This window comes from Pygoscelis adeliae, unplaced genomic scaffold, assembly GCF_000699105.1.
Source record: "Pygoscelis adeliae isolate BGI_AS28 unplaced genomic scaffold, ASM69910v1 Scaffold606, whole genome shotgun sequence".
Lineage (NCBI taxonomy): Eukaryota > Metazoa > Chordata > Aves > Sphenisciformes > Spheniscidae > Pygoscelis > Pygoscelis adeliae.
The window spans coordinates 460290-485700 of NW_008825047.1; the positions used below are offsets into that span (position 1 = coordinate 460290).

The 25411-nt window shown below is 42.5% G+C and overlaps 1 protein-coding gene across 2 annotated transcripts in view; it reads left to right on the plus strand.

Moving 5' to 3' along the window:
- Positions 1–193: 193 nt before the first annotated feature.
- The window catches only part of ARIH2 (ariadne RBR E3 ubiquitin protein ligase 2), a 31729-nt gene continuing 6511 nt past the window's right edge, over positions 194–25411 (plus strand). The window contains exons 1-9 of one of the 2 annotated variants that reach the window (XM_009326327.1): positions 201–279; positions 1584–1823; positions 3839–4185; positions 17213–17280; positions 19005–19068; positions 21396–21543; positions 22269–22390; positions 23306–23415; positions 24457–24574. In XM_009326327.1, the coding sequence (XP_009324602.1) occupies positions 3937–4185; positions 17213–17280; positions 19005–19068; positions 21396–21543; positions 22269–22390; positions 23306–23415; positions 24457–24574 (879 nt within the window). In that variant the 5' untranslated portion in view covers positions 201–279; positions 1584–1823; positions 3839–3936. Of the gene's footprint in view, positions 280–1583; positions 1824–3838; positions 4186–17212; positions 17281–19004; positions 19069–21395; positions 21544–22268; positions 22391–23305; positions 23416–24456; positions 24575–25411 lie in introns of both variants that reach the window. The other variant, XM_009326326.1, reaches the window with a different exon arrangement.

A 25411-nucleotide genomic window follows, 5' to 3' on the forward strand; every position in this document is an offset into this window, starting at 1 on the left:
GCGCCCGGCAGCGCTCCGCCCCGGAGCCGGTGCCCAGGCCGGGCCGCCCGGGAGAGAAGCCGCAGCCCGTGAGGTCTCAGGCCGGCACTCGGCACGGGCTGCGAGTGGGCTGTGTCGGGGCTCCCTCCTCGCCCTGCCACCGTTCGGGCTCTTCCTCCACAGCTGCCTTCTCTCCCGCAGTTCTCCTGGGCTTTCCTCCTACGAATATGCGGTGTTCTGGCCGTGTGGGACACGTACAGGATTTAGTCTTGCACGCGGTACAAAAGAAATGGACCTGAGGTAATTTAAATGAACTGGGTACCTTTCTGCCCAAGCCCAGAGTTACCAGAGAAGGAAGGCTTGTCTAGGTGTGCGTAAAATAACTTGTTAAAAGCGATGGTAGATTAGGAGGGACAGGAATGAAATGGATTAGATGAGTTGGGAAGGACAAGGCAGTCGTGATAGTCTGAACAAAGACTGGGAAGTGGGAGGAGAGCGTGCAGATTCACGGGGGATGTGTGATACGGCTGCAAGGAGGTCTTTGCAGAGTCATCTGTGGTGAAAAGGATGGGGGATGTTGTTCTAGTTTCTCACTCTTGGGAAGAAAAAATCCTATCTAAAAACTCACTGGAGAAGGAAACGGCAAGGTATGCGTGCTGCCTGTGTGAAGAAGCAGTTGAGGATGATCCACGGATTACAGGTTTGAGTGACACAGACAAAGATGCGAATAACGTTGATAGCCAGTGTGGAGTTGGGGTTGTGGATGGTTTCAGAGAAAAGAGAGAGTGTCAGCCCATTTAAAGTTTACGTGGATAAGTAGTTCAGGAGGCAGGCTTGAGTTGCACTTTCTCCGTTTCGGAATTATCAATAAAGAGGTGAAAGAAGAAAAAGCCATCTCAAATGGTTGTGAAATATCAACAGAAAAAGAAGAGGAGCATCCTCCAAAAGACTTATTAGAGAAATCCCACAGAGGTAGACACAGAGGGCAAGAAATCGGAAAAGAATTGTGTAGTGGGACAAGATACGAGGTGGGATCACGTAATTTACTGTGTCTGACGGTAGTGAGGTCAGAGAGAGACTGATGGTGGCATATTTGAAGGCATTTTGTTTCAAAAGACCTTGTTAAGAAGAATCGTGTTGCAAAGCAGGAGTCAGCAAGAGGATATCTCTGTTGGAGCCGGTATGCGGCAGAGCGTAGGGGTGGGTGTATTGACGAGCTCCTGCAAGGAGGCTGGAGGAAGAGAGGGGATTAAATTGTATTGGTGTTAGTGAAGATGAGAGAGTCTTGGATGAAGGTGGTAGAGAAGGACCTCGTCCTCCCTTGGATAGGAAAGCGATCTAAATATGGTTTAAAATTTTATAATCTGATTTTTGGGATTATGGTAATTATTTAATCTAAACAGTCTGCTTCTTTGACCCTCTTATTTGATCTTAACGTCTTTATTGTCTTAAAAACTAGTGCTATCAAGTATTAGCTGCGTCTTGTCTTAGTTTGTATTCGGAGAGCTTGTGATTTGGTCATGAATGAGGGCATTAGGCTGAGCGTTAGGTGAGGTGAGTTCTGTTCCTCGTTTTCCTAGTACCCTGCTTTGCTTTGCCCACAGGGCTTGTGCCTTAGCCTTCCTCTCTTCACGCATGCCAGTGTGACGTTCAGTTATGCTGGAAGTGAGCTCTTTCCTCGAATGTTGTGACAGCAGTCACAAAAGTTGTCCAGTCTGCAGACTGTTTTCTGCTTGATATATCCCATTTGCCCATGCAAACAGTTCCTCTGTTTGTTCAAATAAGTGTGTTAGTGGCACAGAGAAACGTCTCTGCGTTCTTCTGAGCCTCCTCCCCGGCGACTGGTATGTAACTGCTGAGGTACACCGGGTAGGCCCATTATTCTACTTAGATATCTAAAAACATCTCGCTGCTTGGATGGAACTCGCTATGTCTTGACATAGCAAATGGACCCAGTGTTTTGGGGGTAGGGTGGGGTGTGTCTGTCTCTGGAGTGTGGGATGATCCGAGTGAGTTTGAGAAGTTTCCTGACTGGTGAAACTTGCTCGGGCTTTGTGGTGCTCTGAGCTTGGCTGAACGAAGCTGTTGCACACTGGGCTATCGATATCTCTGTAGGAATGCTCACAGTGGTTTTAGACTCTCAAGTAAGTTACTCCTTTAACGTAAGGTTTAACAGGTAAAGATCCATTGCTTCTTTTATGCAAGAGGTCAGTGTTGATGCAGGTTAAGCCCAGAACCGAATCATTAACTCTAAGCAGGGGGGAGGGAGGGACAATATAGGTTTGGCTTGTGTCTGTCAAATGAGACTTCGCATCTGTCTACTTCCAATATGGAGAGACGGTGCCTCTGCTCCTCTGAAGTTCTACGGGAAGCAGTACTAGAAAATATTTGTGTGCTGCTTATGTAGTGGATAGCTAAGGAATCAAGAGGCAAATGAAAGGAATGGAGACCAGAATTCAGGGGATAATATAATTAGCTGCTAGCCTTCATCCTCTCTCACTGGAGGTTTGTATCTGCTGAAATCACTGCAACCCCTCAAATTAATTGTGCATCACATCGCTTCCTGGTTATTCTGTGCTGCCTGGTCAGGTTACTGGAAACAGAAAACAAACGGGTTGAGGAAGAATAATGAAAATTTATGGTTGAGATTTCCTGTGCTCTAAAGTCAGGATTCTCAAAGCTTGATTATGGTTTCCCCAGCAGTTACAAATTGTGATACTGTGGGAATATATTTGAGTAACAGAGCTAACGACATAGTAATGCAAAATGCAAATGTGTAAGAAACCCAATACATACTGCTCATGGAAGACATAGCTTTCATTTTATGTACATATTTTTATATGAAAAATTTGGTTGCAGCATTGTTTTAAGTCTTTAATACATTCTCTTTTGAAACAAAATTATTTGGTTAAATGGAAATTTGTGACTAAATATGAGATGACCATAATTCAAGGTTGATCGTGCTCTACTGCCGAACCTCTTTGAACTCGAATTCACGCTGTCTAGTTACACAAACAGAAGATTTGTAGTTCAGATAAGTAAAGTCAAATAGGCGAAGTTTCCAATACCAGTGAGAATCTAAAAAAAAAAAGTTGGCTGTTCTGATTTTTCTTGATTAGCAGCTGTCAACACTTGAGCATAAATTTCTACATTCAGAAGGTAAGAATGGTATATTGAGAAGGTAATAAAAGGAGAGAATTAATTTTATTTCCCCGCTCAGATGTAAGGCCCAAGCCACATCACATCCAGTAGAATCTACTTAAAAGGGATTAACTAATTTCACCATCTCTTTTGAGATGGTATTGAAGACTGTTAAATTGTGTGTATGTGAGAGATCTGTTTGCTTGTCTTATTTTCCAAAGTCCTACTTAATGGCTGTGGTTCTGAAGCAATACGGACTTGTACAGGGTATCACAGGTTGCCTTTCTAGCTACTGTGGTCATAGTTAAGGGGCTTGTGTTTTTTCTTGTTGATGAAATGGATATGGTGCTTTTCTGCAGCACATCAGGCTGGTGGTAAAAACTTAATGTCATAAATTTAGTTGTTTCTCTGAAAAGATCTGTAGTGAAGGTTATGCAGCCACTTCCCAAATGTCAAAAGTCTCAGGGCCCACGCTGGGGGCTAGGATGCAATGTATTAAGCCAATCTCCGAGGTTTTAGACCTCGCCTGGAAGAGCAGCCTTGGCTTTGCAGGTGCAAGAGTCACAGTGGATCCAAACCAGGCACCTGCACAGCAGAATCTTCTTTAGCTGGGCCATTGGGTCGGTCCGTTCCTGGCTGTTTGATCACCTGTATGATGTTGATGTGGCCTCTCTTACAACTTCTTAGGCAACAGACAAAATTGTTTTTCCCCCCTCAGGAGACAGAGCTCAGATGAAATCAAAAGAACGATAAAGTTTGGAGAAGAAAAAGAAGCTGCAATTGCTTCCCTGGTCTGCAGTTTGACAGGGCATTAAGATGTCCGTGGACATGAACAGCCAGGGCTCTGACAGCAATGAAGAGGATTATGACCCTAATTGCGAGGAGGAGGAAGAGGATGAGGATCCTGGGGATATTGAGGATTATTATGATGGGGTAGCTAACGACGTGGAGCAGCAGGGAGCAGATGCCTTTGATCCAGAGGAATACCAGTTCACCTGCCTGACTTACAAGGAGTCGGAGAGCACTCTGAATGAACACATGGCCAGCTTGGCTGCCACGTTAAAGGTGAGGAAAGGTTTCTGCCTTAACGCAGGTATAAAATAAGTCTGTGATTGAAAAGGCAAATGATGAGCATACAGTTTGAATAAAAGCTGTGGCGATATTACCGTTATGGGGGGTTGGAGGAACATTATTGAAGGTCCCTGGTTCAAAACTGACTCAAAGGTTTACAGTTGTTGCATGCTGGTTCTGGGGCCTGAAAAATCTTCCCTACTGAATGTTGATTCTTACAAATTTTTTTTTTACAGAGCTGAGCTTCATGACCAAAATTCCTGAGTTATAACTCTTTGCATTAACACAATGCAAAGAGGATATATAGAAAAGAAACAAACCAAATCATAAATGGTGCAGATTGGTACACCTGTGTTTGAGAAGACAACTGACAGATAGGAAGACATGCTAAAACTGTAATTCTAACAAAAACACTTTTCTTTGTTGGTTCTGAGAGAATAATCATAGACTTTGAAAGACAGATCACAGCTGTCATGGCAGGTATTAACCCTACTGTTGCAGTGATAGCAATTAAAGTACAATGAACTTGCCAGCTCTTGTAGTGACTAATTCATCACAGAAGAGTCGCACTCTGAGTCAGCTCCATGGTATTATGCTCAATAAGACTTCTGCGAAGTTTTTTCTTTCTCTTTGTGCGACTGATTACTGCAGTGCAGACTAGTAATAAGAGGAGGTTCCCTCTCTGCCTTGTCAGTGTGCTTCGGTCCCAGTGCAGGTCAGAGGAAAGCAGAGTTTTCTAAGCTCTAGATGTTGACACTGGGTTGAAATTACTGATGCATCTACTTTGTAAGAGGTCTCCTAGTGCTTGTTCTTCTCTGGAACAACCCCTGAAAGCAGGACAGGTGACAACAGCATATAAAACCCATGTTGGATAGGTTTTGATTCCTATTCATTTGGTCTGAATCGAACCTAATTTAAAAAAAAAAGAGAGGGATCTCTTGATCCTTATTTGTACATCAGAGTGTTCTATAGAAATAGCGTAACCATAAAGCCTGAGGACTATAAAGCCTATAAACAATAGGCTGTAAAGTGCACCCATGCTTTTTGCTGCATCTCTAGCTGATTTTGCCATCTATTGTGCTTGTTCCCAGCATTCACCACCTCAGAAAATGAAGTTTTATTTTCTTGACTGTCAAACTTGTGTCTGTGATTTCTTCAAAATGTGCCGTTTGAGCTCTGAATGCCTGCTGTTCCCTACAGATTGTAAGAAGAGGGAGACAAAAGAAAAGAACAAGTGAGAATAGTTGGTCAGCACTTTTGATCCAGCTGCCAGTTGTTCTTGGTTCTTAGCGATTAAGTAAAGATTTAGAACGGCTTTTCCGCTCCTTACTGTTTGCCTTCAAATGGAGCACCCTTCAAAAAGGTGACCCCTGCCATATTGTTCTCTTGAATTAAATTAATAAAAGCAATACTTTAGTCTTTAAAATCAGGCTTCCAAAGTTAAAATAAATTTTCCAAGAATTCTGAAGGTCTCACTGAGCAAATACTATAGTTGACTAAATAATACCAACCTGCTAGCTTGAATCCAACCCCAAATATGACCCAAGGAGAGAACATTTTAGATTCCTTTTATATCAAGAATATGCCTGCATATTTGCTTAAAACCGAAGTGCTACACATTTCGGTTTATGCATGAGAAGATAAAAATAAATCTGGGTAGAAACCTGAAAAACTGTGATCTTGTAAGCCACACACTAAGTCTTTAGCTCTTGAAGTGCCACATTAACTCTCTGTTCGCTAGCAACGGTGGTGCAAGAATTGCACTTCTCTTGGAAATCGGTTGTGTTTCTGCAGCGTGTGCTTTCTGTTTTCTGGCATCCTTTCTTACAGTACTTCAGCAACCATGTTTTTTCCTTCCCCTCTCTTCCCCCAAGGAAACTTGTAATTTTCTTAGTTTTCTGAGACAAACTGGAGTGGAAAGAATTTGTGTTGAATTAAAAAGCATAGAGAAGAAGGAAATTGAATAGAACATGTTGAACTATTTGTTGTCGTTATTTCTCATTGACTTAATAGATATTAATAAACAGGGACAGACTTTTGTAAGAACTGTGTTAACTTCGTTCCTCTAATTTGCTTGAGCTCTAAAAACTTTTTTTTTCTTTTGAAGACTACCTTTCATAATGTCTTGGGTTTTTTGGATAGTGATGATTGTTTTTCTGGAGCATGGTAGTTCATTTCGTTGATTTCATCTCCTTCCCCTTGTGATAGCTAGTGGTTATGTAGTGCTTTTCAGCATTAGCTCATATTTAAGGCAGAGTGGTTGCCCCTGACAGGGAAAGATGAAGGTAAATTAAAGACTGTCTTCAGGAGGTACAATGAAGGCAATGTCTGATGTGATATCTGAGCAATTTGCTATCACAAGATATGAATACACTAATACAATTCCCTAAAGCAAAGAAAAAATGAATGTAATAAATGGGGTCAAAGCTATGTTTGAATGTTCTGCCACTCTATATTGTCATTAGGTGATTCACTTTCTGAAGGTTAAATTGGGAGGGGTGTGTATTGAGCATGTTTTTTCTCTGTGACATATTGTCTACACAGTTTTAAGACCAGAAGCAGGTATTCAGAGCTTTAGGTCTTCATACTTGCAATCTGTACTGTTATTAGCTAATAACAATATAAATAAATAGTATTTCATTTGCTCTGCTCATTAACCCTCAACAGTTGGTGTTTAAACTGTTTTGTTCAGCTATTTCAGGCTGATTGTTGAATTCCTATTTTCTTAAAAATGTCGACGTAAAGGGTGATCTTCCTTGGAAACCCTCTTGGCTACCTTTTTTCATTCCTCATGAGTTACAGCTGACCTTGTTCTGACTCCTACTGAAGCTAACCAGACAACTGAACAAACCTTGCATTGGCTGACTAACTTCAGGTCAGGTGTGAGCACCCTGCATATATTTAAAAGTTTGAATGCAGCATCAAAAGAGACAGCCTCTTTGACAAAACGCTTCTTTATCTACCCCCAGTATAGACAAAAATCAGTTAAAATCTTAAGTCTGATAAAAGCATGGAACCCAGTATGTAGGCAGATGTATGCCCTTGCATCTTACTGTCATAGGAAACTTCTACCTTGAATTTTTCTGACTTGCTTTTTATCAAGTGGGGAATTCTGAATAGAAAAATTAGTACAAACAACGTAGCAGTAGGTACAACCAGTTGTGCTGTGTGCCAGGCCTGCAACTACAGTAGCGGTTATCCCAGAACTATACTGAAGCTAGAGTGATTTCCTAAGTGGTACTCTGAAAGTTTCTCCTTGTTTTGGTTTTAGTAAGAACTGTGAGTAGATCCTTCCTTTCCAAGAAAAAGAAGAGGAAATGTTTCCTCCTTGGTTAGTGCTGTTAATCTGGAGGTCTGTTTGTGGAGGGTTGAGTTAATACCCTGACTAAAATTAGGACAGGCTCTCTCTTTTGAAACATGCCAGAAGAAACTCTCAAACTGACATTATCCAAAACTGTGATTCTCTGACCAAAAGGTCTGTGAATTGAAGCAGATCACTTTTAATTCCTCAAAAGGTCACCTGACCAACAGTCAACACTTCTTAAGGACAATACTCTTGAAAGCAAAATGGCATCTATTGCCTGCAGACCAGCAAAGCAATTTACAACAGTTCTTTTTAAAGAGTAGATATAGAGTCCAGTATTTTTTTAAAAATAATGAATTAAAATTGTTTAGTAGTAGGTTTGTTCTCAAGGTAACTGTCAACTCATCATTGAGTGATTGTGGGTCCTGGAGTGGCAGTATCAGTACATGCACACAAACAGCATGATACTCAACAGTTGTACAAACAAAGTTGACCCTGTCACTGGCGAGCAATTAAGTGTGTGATGATGTCATATTGTTTTTGTTGGTGAATGACACTTCCTGGCTCTGCTGAGGGTCTCTGTACAAGTCTGGAATATCTGTGATGTTCCAAATAACTGGCAGTAGTTTCTCTGTTTCAGTGATGAGAGGGATCTTTCTAGTTTTTACCAATTTTTTTTTTTTAAACTGGTGATCTAAACCACCAGATAAAACAATTGCAATTACAATTTATGAAAAAATGTTACCTTGACTTTAGGTCTTTTTAGAAGCTGATTGTCAGTCATGAGGAAGCTAAGATACTTCTGCACATACAAGGTAACAAGGAAAGATAGTCGTGTTGTTTACAAGCAATTGATACTGATGTAGTCTTGCCACTAAAACCAAAGGAATTGTAAAACTTAGGAACTTAAAATTTTCAGTTTGCTAATGTGAGTAATCTGCTAATATTTACCAGATGGCAAAAAGCTTACTTCCCTTGCTCCTTGAAATAACAGCTTGTGATGTGGTTTTTTTAGCCCTGTCCCTTGAAGAATAAAATGTGGTAGAAGCAAAAAGTATTTGATGTCATGACATAGTACTGAATCTATCAATCCATGTTATCACTACTGACCTTTCGGAGATAAACCCATTTTTCAGATATTCTTGCTCACCTCATTGATGTCACATCTTTTAATGCAACCAAATCAGTATTTGCTCATAAAAACACAGCCTTCTGAAACTGTTCCGCACACTCAAATTGCGCTGACACAGAACAGTTAGCTTGTAGAGCTGCTTGGTGAATGCTGGCAGTGGTCCTTCTCAAATACCATCTTCAGCAGATCCACAGTCATGTGTGTGGAGATTGGCAGCCTGTACGAGCAGCTCTGCCCGAAGGAGTTGGCGCTTGCGGAATGCCTGTTCAATGCGATCGCAAAAAGTCTGTGAAGAGCCAGATGTCAAGACACTGGCGTGTGTGCCTCCCTGTATCGCTGTGCAAACCGCCACCGAGTATGTGGTATGGGGTGCTTATCTGAACAAACCTGCAGTGTTGCATAGTCATCCTTTTGCATGCCACAATGGCTTCATGAAACTTACATGCAACATAATTTGGCAGTCATAAAAGACTAGTACCTAAGTACCTTGCGTACAGGAGAGGTATTAAAGCCCCTTGAAATATTAAAATGCATGTACGTTAGAAGAGAGTTTGAAAAACTTGTGTTGAAAGTTAGTGTCCTTAAGAACCAACATTGGTAAATATTAGTATGTATTAGTAAACAGTTAGTACATATTTAAATGTCATCTATTATACATGGTAGACCCTGATAGGCAAATTTGACTTCTGCACAGAAGCCCTATGGTGCTGTTTGGCAATGATAACACAATATTTCAAAGTACCTGTAAACCCTAGATTAGTCAGGACATGCAGGTTTCTATCTGTACTGTGTTCTGTATTTTAATATCAAGCCAACATTACGTGGGGCATCCAGTTTGAAGCTGTAACCCTTAGGAGCACACACGTCTGAGACGTACCTTTGTCCTTTACCTTCTTTTGTTCCCAGACAGAAAGATCCTGGAAGTTCTGCTGTACAAAAGCTGTGTTGTTGCCTACCAGATTCACAATGCCTGTATCTTAATAGAATGTTAAACATCAAGAGGACATGAAAATGCCCGTAACTGTCTTCAGTGTGTGTTTTATTTTGGCTTCTAAAGGTCCTTTTTTTTTTAAAAAAAAAAAAAAAAGCGGAGGAAGATTTTGTAGACTTCTGGTCAGTGAGATAAGAGAGCTGGCTGGGGAGCCCAGACCTTGCAACCTTGTGACAACATCATGAAGTCATTTGAGGAGAGAAATTAGTTTTGTTCCTTATTGTCCAGGACTGCTGAAATTCTCAACTTGATTGGAAAAATGAGCCACAAATGTGGAGGGTGATTATAGCCCACACATTTCTTTGTGATTCATGTCTGAAGTGTATCTTACAGCCAGTATGACTCTGCAGTGAGCAAAAAAAAAAAAATCTGTTCACAGCTGTTGATGAGTATGATCTTGGTGGGAGGTAGAGGCAAGACACAAGTCATTAAACATGCTGAAACAATCCTTCAGTAACTGTTTCATGTTGCAAGCTTACAGCTGGACAACATGATCACAGGAGTGGCATGAAACAGCTGAAGTGCATTGCCAAATTTGTGTGCCTTGCCTATTAAGGATGGTACAGCAGAAATGAGCTAGGTTGTGTACTATGAAACGCTGCTTCACAAAGCAGATGTTCCTCCTCTTTATCTTTTTATAACAAAAGAAAAATGCCCTTAGAAGCTGGGATTGTCGAGGAAAGGACTATGTTATTTGGGACTGAACAGGGATTACTCACTGTGAAGTTACCTAAGCCCTGCGCTCTGCAGGCGTGTGCTGCTGTGGCTGCGTGCACGCACCAGTGCTTTCCAGTTCAAGTTGGCTGCCCTGTGTCCTGAGCCACCAGTCACAATTGTGTGAATTCAGGTTATTACCTGCCCTTCGCCTCCTTGCTGTGCATCCTCCTTTATGTCAACCAGAAAGAGTTGTCCACTTCTCCTGTGTTTTGCTAGGAAAGCACCTGGGCAGGGGCTGAGCCGAGTGCAGCAATGGGGTGTGTTGCTGGGGGGGTTTGGCAGCGTGCGGCGAATGCAGTGCAGCATGCACTGGGTGCTGATGTACTCAGACACTGCGTTACGTTGGAAAGAATAACTCCAGTGAGTACAGCTGGGGAGTCTCACGTCAATCTTCTATCCGTGTGCTGTTTTACAGCTTTCTTGCTGCATTTCTTTCGCTCTAAATCTTTCAAAGAAGAAATCTCGTAGCTATTTTGTAATAATGCCTTCTGGCATACCATCTTGCTTAAGTCTTTTTTTTTTTTTTTTTTCCTTAATTTATTTCTGAATCTCCTCAGGAAGACTAGCCTAACAGCTTGAGAAATACGTATGTTGAGATTTCCTAGCTGAGTCCTGATCCTGTTTGTTGGCAGCTGCAGCTGAAATTGTTGCTGTCCTGTGTAGGAGAGTGGATGGATTAAAGCAATGTGTTATGTGTGGAGAAGGAGTTAGAATTTAACCCGAGATCCCCTTTCTTCAGCATGTGGCTGACTAGGTTGTGCACCGACAGCTTCACGAACCGCGTGTATTCACTGTCAGTATTTGTCATTCCCAAACTGCACTCTGCCTTCTAAATATTCTTCTAATCTTGCAGACTGACACCAGGTCTCTGCATGCCAGAGAGTGAGTGGTGGGGTACAGATTAAAACCCCGTGATGAAGCAGAGCTCGTGTAGTGCTGTTTGTCAAGACCTTTCCATGATACCGAGACTGCAGCTAGACTCCAAATTGCATTTCTTTCCCTGGTGCAGCCTGCACTCTGTAATCGGGAGAGGGGCTGAAATGTCAGACAAATTGTAAGCAATACTGTGAGTGAAACCTAAAGATGGAGGGCTTTTTCTCACTTTTTTTTTTTGTTTGACTGAACCCAGAAAGAAAAGCAGAGTATCTGATTTTGTTGTAATGTTGTCTTTTTTTTTTTCTGATAAGTGAAATTAATTTGAGTTCAGTTTTGAAAACAGCCTTCTAATGCTCAGAAACCTGTAACAGATACAGAGGACTTTGCCACAAGACTTTGAACACTTGGGCTGTTTATGGCAGGTGATGTTAATTACAGCTCAAGCCCCTGCAACCTCATGAGTTATCTACTGGGACTGCATATTGGAAGTCTGCTTAAAAGAGGGGTAGATCAAAGCAAAGAAGAAAATGTGGTCCAAAAAAACCCTTTTGGTTGTCCTTTTATTTCTTCTTAATTCCTAATGTTTCTGCAGTTTTCTGAGAAATCCTCCAGTAAAAACAGGGCAGTTGGATAGTTTTTCCAACGGGGCATGGAGGGAGTCAGATCTACTTTCCACATGAGAAATGAGTGTAAAATAGTATTTTTTCCACTTGTGGGTCACTTTCTTTACCTCAGTATCCTTAAGTAAAGTGTGTCTGAAGGTATTTTTTTTTCTTCAGCAAAATTATTTGATACAAAGTATGGTTTCTTTCTGAGGTATTATTGTTCTCTACTGCGAACTCAATTCAGTCTCCTCTATTTTGCCCATTGTTGCTCACCAACAGCAACAATTTCAGAGGTTCTTGCTCTATGTGTTTTTACTGTTGTAAAGAATTTAAGAGAGTTTTTAGAAGTTTTGATGCACACAAACTAATATCTTCCCAAGTTCATCCTTTCCTTGTAGAACTAACAAAAACTATCGTGGATTAAAAGAAATGTTTCTCAAGATTAATCCTATTTGCTTAAATCTATTTGTATAAAAACCTTTGATTAAGGGAAACACAAGAAATGGAAGCTGCATTTCTTTATGCCAGGCTCGTGTTCATCTTGGCCAGACATTTCGGTGCAACCCTGATCTAACATGAATTGTCAGCTTGGTGCAAAGCCACAGGATGTCAGCTCCAATCAGATCATAATATCTCCAACTCATTCTGAATTGAATCTCTTTGAGAATCATGTGATGATTCTTGATTTTAATTCCTGATACCGTATCTCTGCAAAAGTGAGGATTGAAACACACCTCCAAAAAATAGGCCATCCCTTGGAGAAAAGTGAAACGAACGCATGAGATATGCATGCGACATAAATATGCATGAGCAATTTCTGTGCTCTATAAGCTCTACAAAAGACGGTGTTTTTTTAGTGTTTAGGAAACGTTTCTGTCTGAATTAGCAACTGTCAAAGTGGCATGGTTGAAAAGATTTTCTGCTGTAGAGAGGTGAAACTTCAGCTCTTCAAACAACACAGCTTATCTAGGGAAGCAAGTTGAGACATAGTTGTCTTAGAGCTCTCCAAACCCAGCAAGGTGTCTTTGCAAATTCTTTTGATATTTTTTTGTCCTGGAGAGTGCCAGACTCTCTCTCACACTTCAGAAGTGTGAGAATTTTGCTTATCTTGGAGAGAAAAGAACCCAGGAGATAAATGGAGATAGAAATAATAAGAAAAAACCCTACTGTGCTCTCTTCTAGAAAATGAATAGGTATGTGTTTAATGCGGTGGCATTACTTCTTTCTTCTACTTTCAGAATCTAATTTTGTCCAGCACTTTGTAAATTTTTTAGACTTTTTTTACAACTTCTGTGGAGTCTTTCCATTATGCAGAGCAGCTTCCTCTTGGCACCCTTCCTGTGTGCATAGACACTGTGCCTCTTTTCCAGTGCAGTGATAAACACTAGCATTTCGTGCCCATTTCTGGCAATCAGCAGCCTTCTGTCACTGAGAAGTCAGAGTTAAGCTGATGGAGGTTTGGAAGAGGCTTCTGAGGTGACCAAATTACTGTTTTAAGGTGAAGCTGGAAATTGCAGATTGGATGAGATCCTCTGTCTTCAGCTTTGCCGCCCCATCATGAAGAAAGAAGCATGGTCTTCAGTTGGAAATTTTCCAGGTTCAGATTTGGACTGAGGTGATCTTCGATCTTAAAGTTTTTTCTCACCATCTTAAAGATGGTGAGAAAACGGGGAGATGAGAATGAGGGAAAGACATCTTTTAGCATGACTACTGCTTTCAGCTTTCATCTTCTAAACTTTAATAAATTTAATCACAGCTAGAAGAGTTCTGGAGAAGTCAAATTATGTAGAAGCATTGGCACAATTTATCAGTTGCAGACAAAAACTAAAATAGAAGTGCAGCGTGTAGAATATGCATTCCCTTCTGCAGTGTGGTCTGTAGAAGTATTTTACTGAAATGACCTGCTGCCAGCAAGACGCTGAGTGGGCTATCTCACTGTCTTTCTTGGGTCTTAGTATTCTGAAAGGAGAATAGGAAAGTGTAAAGAAAGCTGGAAATTTATCAAAGGCGTCTTTTTTTTATTTATTTGTTTTGTGTCTGAGACAAAACATTATTGTTCCTGGATAACCTGAGATTCTTGTGGTACCCAGTGACTGATAGGGGACTGAATCATAGCTCTTTCTGGAATGTTTTTTAAGTTTGAGATTTTTCATTTTGTGAAACGTCTGACTGTCCAGGAAATGCTGTATTGGACAGTGTGCCTGAACAGCAACCAAGGCTTATTTCCTAAGCTGCGAGGCTACAGCTGCGTACGGAGGGGGCATCGATGTCTTCTAACTCAACAGTTCAGCCAGCAGTATCAGCTTCTGTATATTGCTTCTCCAGTACTGTAAGGTAATGAATTATGTACGTACGGACCAAACTTCTGATAGCAGTGGTATTTTTCTGTGCTTAGCATCTTTTGGCTCCTGCTTACAAAGAAATACTTCAATTATTCTGGGGTGTTATTGTGGAAGAACTGGCTGACTTGATACAATCATTGTCTCGTTGTGAGTGTACAATCATTGAAGAGGCTGGGGAGTGCTGCTAATCAATAGAAGCAGGCTTTTGTTAAACACTTGTTTTTCTTCTCATGCTTCTTTTCTTGAACCTCTCCAGTACTGTTGATCCCTGATGGTATTTGCATTTGCCTTCCCAATTACCAGCTTTGCTGTTGGTGAGCAGGACGTAGATTTTAATGCGGTGAGACTCCACGCAGTAGGCATGGTCCCAGCCTCATCAGTTATCTGCTCCTCTCCAATCCTTCTTTCTTACAGTTTGAATGTTACCTATCTTTAAAGTGTAAGATCTAGTACTTCCATGCCAAGCAGACTGTGGGTACTTTGCTGCAACTGGCTGACTCTAGAACTTCTTTTTTGTGAGATCGCATGCACTCCAATCAGGTGGTATCAAAAACTTTTCTGCTTCAGGGCTTTTATGAAAGCGGACTCATGTCATGAACCTGGCTTTATGAATTGAAAATGTTTTATTCTTGGGTGCTTTTATGATGAAAGTAATAAAATTAGCACTACAGCTGATCCCATCAGTGCTTGCAGTTCGAGCAAAATAGGAACGGTCACACAAGCTTTATTATTCTTTTAGATCTGTTAATCTGGCATCTTTCTGGAGCATTAATTCTACATTTTGCCTGACAAATAATTTGACTCAAAAGCATTTGATTCTGTTAGGGTAGTTCATTAGATTTCAGAAGTGTGCATGCTAGTATTTGTATTTCTCTTTCTATACATCTTTATTATTGAATGTACTTGGTTCCTTCTCTGGGAACAAGTAACTTCATGGAGTTCATGGCGTCATGATGCTGCAACAGATGCTACAGCTCAGGCTCTGAAAACCCAACTGAAAAATATTCATTTTCATATGTTACAGATGAACTTCCCATTTAAGTCTGGTGGTTTGTTTTTTTTGTCAGGATGGTAGTTCTTCCTTACTGCTACTGAGTAATAAATTCATTCCTGTTAGAGAATGATTCATTAGCATGTGGTTTGCATTTGCAGGAAGCCAGTCTTGTAGAGACCACATTCCTGATGCTTGTTTTACAAACACAAAATGCAGATGTCTTCCTTGTACAAGCAAGTCAAAGGTGTCTGTCTGGGTCTGCCAGGCTGGGGGCTTAAGATAACAACCCATCCAAGGCTGGCAGTGGTACTTCATCCATACAAACTGGAGCAGACTGTATGTGTTGTCAGCAGCAGCCCTGTGTGCCACGTTCCATCTAATCACAGGCTTCTGCACTGGGAGGGAGGGCAGCCTTTGTTTTCTGAGGGTCACATCGCTGGTAAAGTCAAGGAAGGTGATGTACCAGATATGGCACAGTGTGAGCTAATGCTTCAGTTCTTCTAGAATAAAGGTTATTTGAACATTGAAAATTACTTTTTTATTACTGGGATTTCTTAGTGGCCAGCAAAGTGGATAAATCAGAAAGTAGAGGTGGGTAAGAGCCATTTAAAAACCCTGGCTGCATCAGGTGTTGGTGCTACACTGGTTTAGCTCGCTGAACCAACTGTCCAGCGCTGACAAATGCCAGTGCAGGACCAGGGCAGTACCATGTGGCAGGAATAGATCAGTTGTGTTGTGTTGTGAAACTGCACCTCTTCAGCGGGGTAGATTTAGAAGAGTAATGAATATGCTGCCCCTAGGTGTGCAGAGCCTGTCTCTCTTGTAGAAGGAGCCACCATTGCTTGTTTTTCCTTCCAGTGTTGTGTTGGGGTTGCTGTGTATCTGTATTCCCAGTCCATAGGATCCTGTGATTCACCTGTAGCAGGATTCAAGAAGGCTTATGGCTGATGATTGTGACTGACAGCTTCTCTAGGGGGAAAAAAAGGAGCTCCTCCTGCAACTGGGGATGGAAGGAGTTGTGTTTTCTTTATGTATAGTAGAGAGACACAGGTGCTACGGTAATAGCTTGTCTTGGAGTGGGGGAGATAGAGGCCTTTAATGTCAGAGGGTGTTTGAATGCATTGGGCTTGCCCAGGTGCTTCCCAGCACAGAGAGGAGCGAGGAGGCAAGGGTCATGAGTCTTCTGAATTCCCCTGGGAGAGGTGTCTTGTTTGCAGGAGACTTGCTTTGTTTGAACTCCATGGGCCTGATAAAGGCATGAAGGGGTGGAGAGGCAGGTTGAAGGTCCAGCAGTTCAGCAGATGCCTGTGGTCTTGGTGGGTACCAGCCTAGACTGTTTTCTTCTGCAATAAACTGATACATAGAAGCAAAGGAGAACTTATTTGTTTGTACCCTTGTAACATGACTTTAAATGTCCTGTCGTGGTATTCTAGAGGGTGCTCAGGCTAGCACGGACTGTACTAGTGCTTGCCAGGAGTCCATGTAATGCAAGCAACTCTGCATGGAAATAGTCCCTGTCACAGGAGCTTTCCATCTTCCTATTCCAGTCCAGTGTATGTATAACTTTCTTCTCTACAGTGAAGGCTTGGGAAAATGTTTTGTTTTTCCCCCCCTACCTTTTGCTGTCACAGCATGTCTGTGTTTGCAGCTTGTTACTGCTTCTCCAGCTCAGGAAGTGGTATCTGCCTACCCTGCGGTTCCTACTTTGCACACTTAGCATGGACCCTGATCCCAGTCTGGTCTGGGCCTCCCAGGTGGTGACCTCAGTCAGGACTGGATGTGGAGCTTCCTTGAGCGGTTAAATTAATCCAGTGAATTCTTGATTCCTTACTCTCTGTGCTGTTGTGAGCTAGTTTGGGTGCATCCATGCTTCGTTCCAACCTGTATATTGCAGATGCATTTATGTCTAGTAGTTTAATGGGAATTGAGGTTCACTGGGCTATTGTACTGAGTTTGTACAATTTATTAGTCTTATAAGAAGATCATAGTCCTAAGCAGAGGTGTGGCCTCAAAATATGCCTAACTTGACCTTTTTTTTTTTCCTTTTATTTTCCACCTAGGTATCACATGCTGTTGCAAAGCTAGTATTAGTTAGTTTCCACTGGCAAATCTCAGAGATTTTGGAAAGGTAAGTGTAAATAGTCTTGTCTTTTCTGTGCTCAGTGCTTTTCCCCCTTGCTTTGCAAGAATGCTCAGAGTGGTCCATAGGTGTCTTTTTGACAAGCATCTTTGAACCTGAAAGCAGGTCACACAGTCCATTCCAGGGAGCAGAGGAGAAACACTGTTTTGTTGAGGCTGCATTGCCTGTAAGGAATTTGTAAACAGGGAGTGGGTAGTGATGGCGAATGTCTTTCAGTCTCAGAAATTATTGTCGTACTGGGAACCTTGTAGGTGCATTTAGCTTAAACTTTGAGGTAACAGATTGAGAGTGCTGCATCTATATTTATTTATTTTAACAAATATAAAGATAACATATGTTCTGTTTTGAACATATGAGCCGAAAATCATAAAGGAGTACTGAACCTATATTGATGCATTCTTTAGTAGTACATTCACATTGAATTTTTTGCTCCTTCTGAACATAAGTGATGTTTTTTTTCCAAGCTGGCTAGCATTTGGAGAGCAGGAGAAGATAGTGTGAAAGAACCAAGAAGTGCAACCCCTTTGTTGCTTGGTCAATGTCACTGTAACGAGGTCCTCCAGCTGATTTCAAAAGGAGGGTTCGGACTCTGCCCGAACATATACGGGAAGTGTGTCAGGAGGCACTGCTGTCTGGCAGCCCCTCCAGAAAATACTGGCTCAGAACTGAACATTGTCTGAAAATAGAGAGCACATCAGTCTGACTCATTCTGCCATGCCATTTTTGGCCCTGTAGCCAGCAACTTCATCCAGAGAACATATGGGAAATGCATCTCGTGTATGGATGTTGTTGCAGCATCTTTGGTAACTGGCTCATTGGTTACCATGTGTCCTGTGAAAGCTTTTCTCTGGGGAACGTGGAGGGTGAGATTCCTGCATAGCAGCTCAGGGCGATTCTGCAGGTTAACTAATGAGATTTAAACAAGAGGAAGTTTGGGGAAGGGTTTACTTCTAAAGCTATGACTTTGCAAGTTGTTCCCCAGTTGATCTGGTCCTCAAACTTCTGCCTGGCTATGAAGTGACATTGTCAAATGAAAGCTCCCTAGTATAACTAAACAGTGCTAGTGGGGAGGGAGGATTTACAGCACAGTCACAACAGTGATGCTGCTGTTTCTGAATTCATTGAGATATAAATGTTCCTCTGCAATGGAAATCATGAGCAGCAAAACATGTTTGATTCTAAGGCTGCTGATAGACAGCTTCATATGCTTAAGGGGTGATAATCTGTCACAGAGTAAATACTTAACTAGATAGTAGACTGGAGTCAAAGTGAGACCTAACCAGGATAGCTTGATTTTACAAAGGAATAGGAGACAGACAGGAGCCTCACTAGAGTGTGTTATTATAGGCAGTGGCTTAGGACTGCTCTAGGAGTGGATAGAAAAAGCTTGGCTTCAAAAATAATTTTTCAGGGGGAGGGAGAGAGTTGTAGAAAAATATTTATCAAGGAGTATGAGGGAAATGTTAATCCATTACTGGGAGAAGTATTGTTCCTGTTTCTGATTTTTGAAGAAACTCTCATAAAGTTTTATTGATGAGAGTTCAGCTCACTATGTGAAGGAGCCTCACACAGGACACATTTCCACTTTTCCTTGTTGAAGCCTACCCTGCTGTTTGCACAAAGCTTATCATTTATTCAGATGAGAAGGATCAATTTAACAATGCAAAATGTATTCAGAAATTGATTTGATCATTCTTCACTTGCCTTTTCAGGCACAAGTCTAATGCTGCCCAGTTGCTAGTAGAAGCACGAGTTCAGCCCACCTCATCCAAACATGTAAGTATGCTAACTGTTTTGGTCTGTTCCCTTGGCAGACACCTCTGACCCACCTCGTCGGAGGATTGCATTACTAATGGCATAGTCTGTCCCATATTAACCCTTTGCAAACTCAGGTCCAACACCCTAATTCAATGCTAGGTTTACTTTTTAAATGAGAATGCATTCAAGAGGTGTCTAACATTTAAATAGCAGCTTTACTAATGTCTTGCAGGTAGTGTTCAAGAATTACTTGCCTCAAGAAAATTAAGCTCATTTTTTTGGCATGAGTGATGGTATACAATGGAAGGAGCAGAGTGCATGGGCTTGGCTACCTCATCCAATTCTGCTCTCTCTGTAAAAGACACTCAAGGGAAGCTCTGGCTGCACAGAGTGAACAGAGCTTGTCTGTGGCTGGAACAGAGATTTCCTCCCCGCCCCGCCCCAAGATGACTATTTGCTGCACTGCTCTGCTCAGGGATGCTTAAGCCAAATCTCCCAGTGGTGTTGCTGCTGAGCCAGTCAGTAGTGCTATTTGAACCAACAGCTTGTGTTTTGCAGCCAGGGCTACACAGGTCTTTAGATACTTCCCCCACCCCCTTTAAATAGAATCTTCCTGTTGCATGTTTACAGGTTTGATTCACAGCGGGTGTCTTGGTACAATCCACAGGTACTGCAGGAACACATTGGCATGTGTCAGATTTTGAGTGATAAAATATTACATCTGAGAAACACTCTTTGGGTTGGGGGGAGGGGACATTTTTGAAAGCCTGATTTGGCATCTGAGCTGACTTGTAACTAGCAGAGAGTGAAAATGCTAAAACAGCTGACAGGAGTAAGCTTCATGGATGCAAAATAAATTATCTGCCTAGAATCCAGAAAAAAATCTTTGTTATTTGACATACCTGCAAATTAGTCCATGTATTTTGAGATTTGTCTGAATCTACTCCCAGCTCTCACTTAAGTACTCTCCACTGCAATGGTGATTTCATTTTGGGAAGAAAGATATTACAGTTAAAAGGTTAGTTTAAGACTTGACAAACTTGATTTGGTAGGCAATTCATTACAGTCTTTTTGTATGTGCTAGGGCAAGTTGCTCTGTCCTTCAGCTCCTAATGCAGAATGATGATATTTTGGGGGCAGATGCTCATACTGAGTGTCTGTAGAGCAACTGACCCTAAAGGGAGAAGCTATAGTGGTGAGCTCAGAGGGGCAGCTTGCGAAGCTTTGAGGTAGTGCGCTTGCTGCAAGTTGAGCAGTTGATGTAGGCAATCAACGCAGTTGTGGGCTCGGTGAATCTTGTTCCGGTGCATAAGTGAGGCCGCTTAGAACAAAGTCGCATTATTTCCTTTTTCATGTGGTCGTGCTATAAAACAAGCTCTGCTCGTCATGTGGCTGCGTGTCATGCTGCTGCTCCTCTGCGTCTCTGGCATGCAGAGCTAGGCATGGAAGCTGATGGCTGTCTCGCACAAGCTTCTCAAAGAGTAGCAAAGGTTTAAGTAGATGAAAAGTGATTGTATGACTTCTCTGTGAAAGGAGAAATAGGAACATAAACTCCTGCTAACAGCTTTGTAGAGCCTTGCTTTTGATGATGCTGTGCTAGACCTAGTTCTTCAGGTCCCAATGGTGAGCTGAGGTGTATTGGAGGCTAGATCTATTGTCTAGGGATTAGCTCTGGACTCCAGACTGCTTCCCAGTGGTTTGGTGAAGCAATAACAGAATTACGCCTGACTTGAAACAGTCTAATCCTTTTCAGCTGAAGGGATGATGCCTGCTTTGCCAAATGTAGCATAGGCAGAAGATAAGAGATGTGAGATGGTCTGTGAACTCCCTTTCTTCTCTGTATAAACACTCTGCATGCTGCACCTTCAGTTGCCTCTCCTCTTACCCAAAATCATTGCCCAGTAAAAGGGCACTGCTAAGCCTGTTTCCAGCTATAGCTGCTCTCCAGGGCCTGTGGAACAGTGACAGTCTGACCCAGCTGACAAAGAATATCAGTAAATTCAGGGAAGGACTAACAATGATGTATTTCCTCATTTTTCAAACAAGCGAGAGTAAGAACCAGAAAAGTAAAGGTGAGTTCTGGGTAGCACTAGATTAGAGGCAGGAGCTGTTCAGTGACTGTCAATCTGTTGTGCTCTGTGAGATTAAAAAGGTTCGTGAGAAGGACTGCCTGTCGGGGCAGTGCAGCACCCGAACGTACCAGCTGCTTATGAACCTGTTCTGGCCTGGAGCTCACCTGAGACCATTGTCACAGTGAAGGTGATGCAGGTGCCTGTGGATGAGGTGAGAATACTCTGGGAGAGCTGGGATGCTTTCACCGTAATGCTGATTTGTCTCTCTCCCAGGCAATGGTACATTCCTCCCATCACTGCGCAGTGTGCATGCAGTTTGTCCGGAAGGAGAACTTGCTCTCTCTGGCTTGTCAGCACCAGTTCTGTCGCAACTGTTGGGAGCAGCATTGTACAGTGCTCGTCAAGGATGGTGTTGGGGTCGGTGAGTTCAAGGCGGATATGGTACTGGGTCTGTATTTGCCATGTTGGCCGTTCTGGTGATGGCTGGCTGAATTTTTCTAAAATATCTCAGTAACAAGAAAATGGAGCATGGAATGAGTATTTGTGACAAACTTAGCTTGAACTAGTGGTCTTACCTGAATCCCTGGTTAGTGTTGGCATACCACCAGGAGAGCGCTACTCCTGCCTAACAAAACATGCAAGTCCATAGATCCATTTGCTGCTTTTCTCCCTTTGTGATCTCAAGAGCATGACTGTAACAAGTTAGAAGCTGCAAATCTGCTGCATTTTGAGTTTCAGTCTCTCATGATGTATTGTTGCACTGCCCCTGGAGTGCTTGTGGATGCAAACATCTGCTCCCGTTGTGTTGGGTAGAAGCCAGTGGTTGCCAGAGTTGCTTTGGGCTTTTCCTAGCCTGTCCTTCATGCTGGCATGGCGGTAACATGCAATTTTCTACTTTAAGTATCTGACCTTGTGAACACTGGTTGAAGCACTTACTGGTCCTGGATGCACATGTGCCCTGTCATCTTTCGGTGAAGACAGTTGGGCTTCAGCTTTTCAGCAGCCCTGATAGATTTGTTTCACAGTTGTGTCCCTCTTGCCACAACAACAGATGGCACCTAGGAAACTGTGTTGAATGCTCTCTGTGCATTCACTCCTTAGTAATACTAAGTTGCACTGTGCTAAAATGTTGCTTTTTCTTCTCAGGGGTCTCCTGCATGGCTCAGGACTGCCTACTTCGGACACCAGAAGACTTTGTGTTTCCATTGCTGCCTAGTGAAGAGCTGAAAGACAAATACAGGCGCTACCTCTTCAGGGACTATGTGGAGGTATTGTCTCTTTCTAAAATATTGTCTCAGTTCTAAAATACCCTGGGTAAATTCACCAATGACTTGCAGAAATTTTGTTTTAAGTGTCTTGCATCTTTGATTAGGAATGCAGTAACTGCAGCAAAACTGTCCCTGATAAACATGATGTGGCTGTTCCTGTAGGACAGCCTCACTGACAAAATGCTCTAGCAGGTTGCCAAAGTAAATTCTGCTGTAAGGTCACCCAGTAACTCCTTGGCTGGTGCTTGGCTCTTTTCCTGAAGCAGAATTCTCAGAATGTTGCAGCTGAGAACTTCAAACTTCAGTCTGAGTTTTAAAGTCCTTCTTGCTCTTGCAAGATAAGTCCCTCATCTTAGTGTAGCCCATCTGAATTGGCTTACTTAATAACATTTTATATGAGGTTTTTTTAAATTAAAGCAGCAATTGTTAAGGTTAAATGTGCAGAAAGTATTCTGGTAACTGAGAACAGACTGGGAACACTCAAGAAGCAGCGAAGCAGTATGAATGAGTGGTGTCACCTCTCTTCAATAAGAGACCCTTTGGGAGGGAACAGCCACCACAGAAGAGCAGCTGAATACATTCTGGGGCATAAGGAGAAGATGGGGAAATAGCTCAAATAGAGTAAAACGGTTTAAGTGTCTTGTTGGGGTTTTACGGTTATGTTGCTGTGCTTACTTGGTCTGTAACCCTCCATTTGAATTCCCTGTTCTAGAGAAGCTGTAAGTAACTAATACTCCCTTTCCTAATGTGGAAGAGGTTCATCTGCTCTGTTAGCCAAGACCTGGTGACAATTTTCACTCTTTTTCAACAAGAAGTAACTGACTTTTATGTTTTTGAGGATAGGAGTGGTTAAACTTGAATAGATAATGCTCTTCTGCACCCGCTGCTGATCTTACCACCTTGGTTTGTTCACAGAGCCATTATCAGCTGCAGCTGTGTCCTGGTGCAGATTGCCCTATGGTCATACAGGTACAAGAGCCAAAAGCTCGGCGAGTGCAGTGCAATCGTTGCAGTGAGGTCTTCTGGTAAGAAACAGAGAAGGTTAAAGATCACGGGGAAAGTGTATGCTGTCCTCAGAGCTACTCCGTTTGCTTGCCAACAGGTTCAGTGTGTAGAAGCATCTCAAATGCTTTGCTAGAGTTGTTTGTAACTTGAGTTAGCTTGAGTAATTGGACACTTGGGGTCTGACTTCTGCAGGTGGTCAGCTGTCCCCTTGCTCCCTAAACTCCTTGGGAGTTGGGTGTTCTGACAACCAGGGAATGCAGGACTTGAGTAATGAAGGGGTTACAAATCTACCGTTCCCATATTTTGGCTAGGTTACAAATTTTGGTGCAGACACAGTGACTGGTAGAGATTCTGGTAATGGATGTGGAGGCCTCACTGCTCTCTGCTGATATTGAGTCTTAAAGTTTATTACAAGTATTTGACTCCCAGAGTGTCTGGTGTGTTTTGAGGCTCCTGCGAGAATACATTTCTGCTGAACAGGAGCACTAATGTTCCTTGCCTGACTTCAAATGTATATGGGAGCAGAGGAAAAAGATGGCTTGCAGGGATGCTGAAGTGTCTTCTGCTCCTGGGTCTCCAGAATCACTGCTGTTGAGAATGTCTGCGGAGCACAATACAACTGGTTTAGAGACCCAGCTGGGTATCTCCATGCAGATGGCCCTTACTCACCTGGGGCTGGTTAAGGTCATGCTAATGCAGGTGCCTGATATCTACCACTGGGGTCAGGCTACTTGTTAAGCCACTAGTATGCCCCAGGCCTCTGTAGTTATGTTAGAGCAGATACAGGTAGACTCTAGGGAGGGATCTGTCAGCCCTCAGACACATGATTTGTCAGAGAAGGCCTCAGTTCACTCTCATCCTGACTGGCTTCTGCACAAGAGGGTGGGGGTTTATTGGAGTTCAGCCTTGGTCCTTGCACTCTAGTAATACACAAGTGGATTAGCATCCCTTACCCTCGCTTCGTCTCCCAGATTTTGGTCATCAGGAAAACCTCAATTCTTGAGTCAGTTCCTTGGAAATCGACATGTCTTTTTTTTTTTTTTTTTCCCCTCCCTATTAAGCTTTAAGTGTCGGCAGATGTACCACGCACCCACAGACTGTGCTACCATTCGGAAATGGCTCACCAAGTGTGCAGATGACTCCGAAACAGCCAACTACATCAGTGCTCACACTAAAGATGTAAGGACAAGCACCTGCATGTTTTTTCTTGCCCTCTAGTCCTGCCTGGGAAGCAAGATACAATTCTATACATAAGTAGCATTGTGTGCTGCTTTTTCAGAGCCTGCAATTTCTCACAGCTCCCTCTGGACTGTGATAGAACACAACTGAATGCCTTGGGAACGCTTTGTGCAGGAAGTCCAGCTGCCCTCCTGCGATAAGGACCTGGTGGTCCTTGTTCCAGACCTGGTGTGAATGTCTTTGGCAGCCAGGTGTGCTGCCCTCCCACAGGCAAAAGAACTGTGGCTACTCTGAAATGATTAGCGGAGACATATTTAAAATGGAAGGAGAGAGCGTAGTAAGTGCAGAGTCAGTATCAAATAAGGCACTAGTGGTGTTTAAATCTGAACAACTGTGTGGAGTACCGTGAACTGGAAGGTGAGGGAGATAAAGTCTTGATTTCGCGAGGACAGCAAAATGGAGTAGATGGAGTCTGTAAATTAGACATTGAAGTACTTCCAGTAGATTTAGACCCAAGAAAAAGAAATAGTATTACATATTGTGCACTCTAGTCTACCTCTAGAATTGTATTTCAAAGTTTAAAAGTTACAGATACCTTTATCCTCTAGATTAGCTGTCTGCAGATTGGAGGTTTTAATGTCTTTTGGGGATTTTGTGGCCTGTCTTCAAAACAGTTTGTAGCTGGCATTTGTTCTACCATAGCCAATGACAGTTGTGACAGTGCTAATAAGCCGCAAGATTCAGTTGTGTTAGGAAAGCGGGTACCTAGATAGATGTCATGGTTTAACCTCAGTCGGCAACGGAGCACCACGCAGCCGCTCGCTCGCTCCCTGCCCC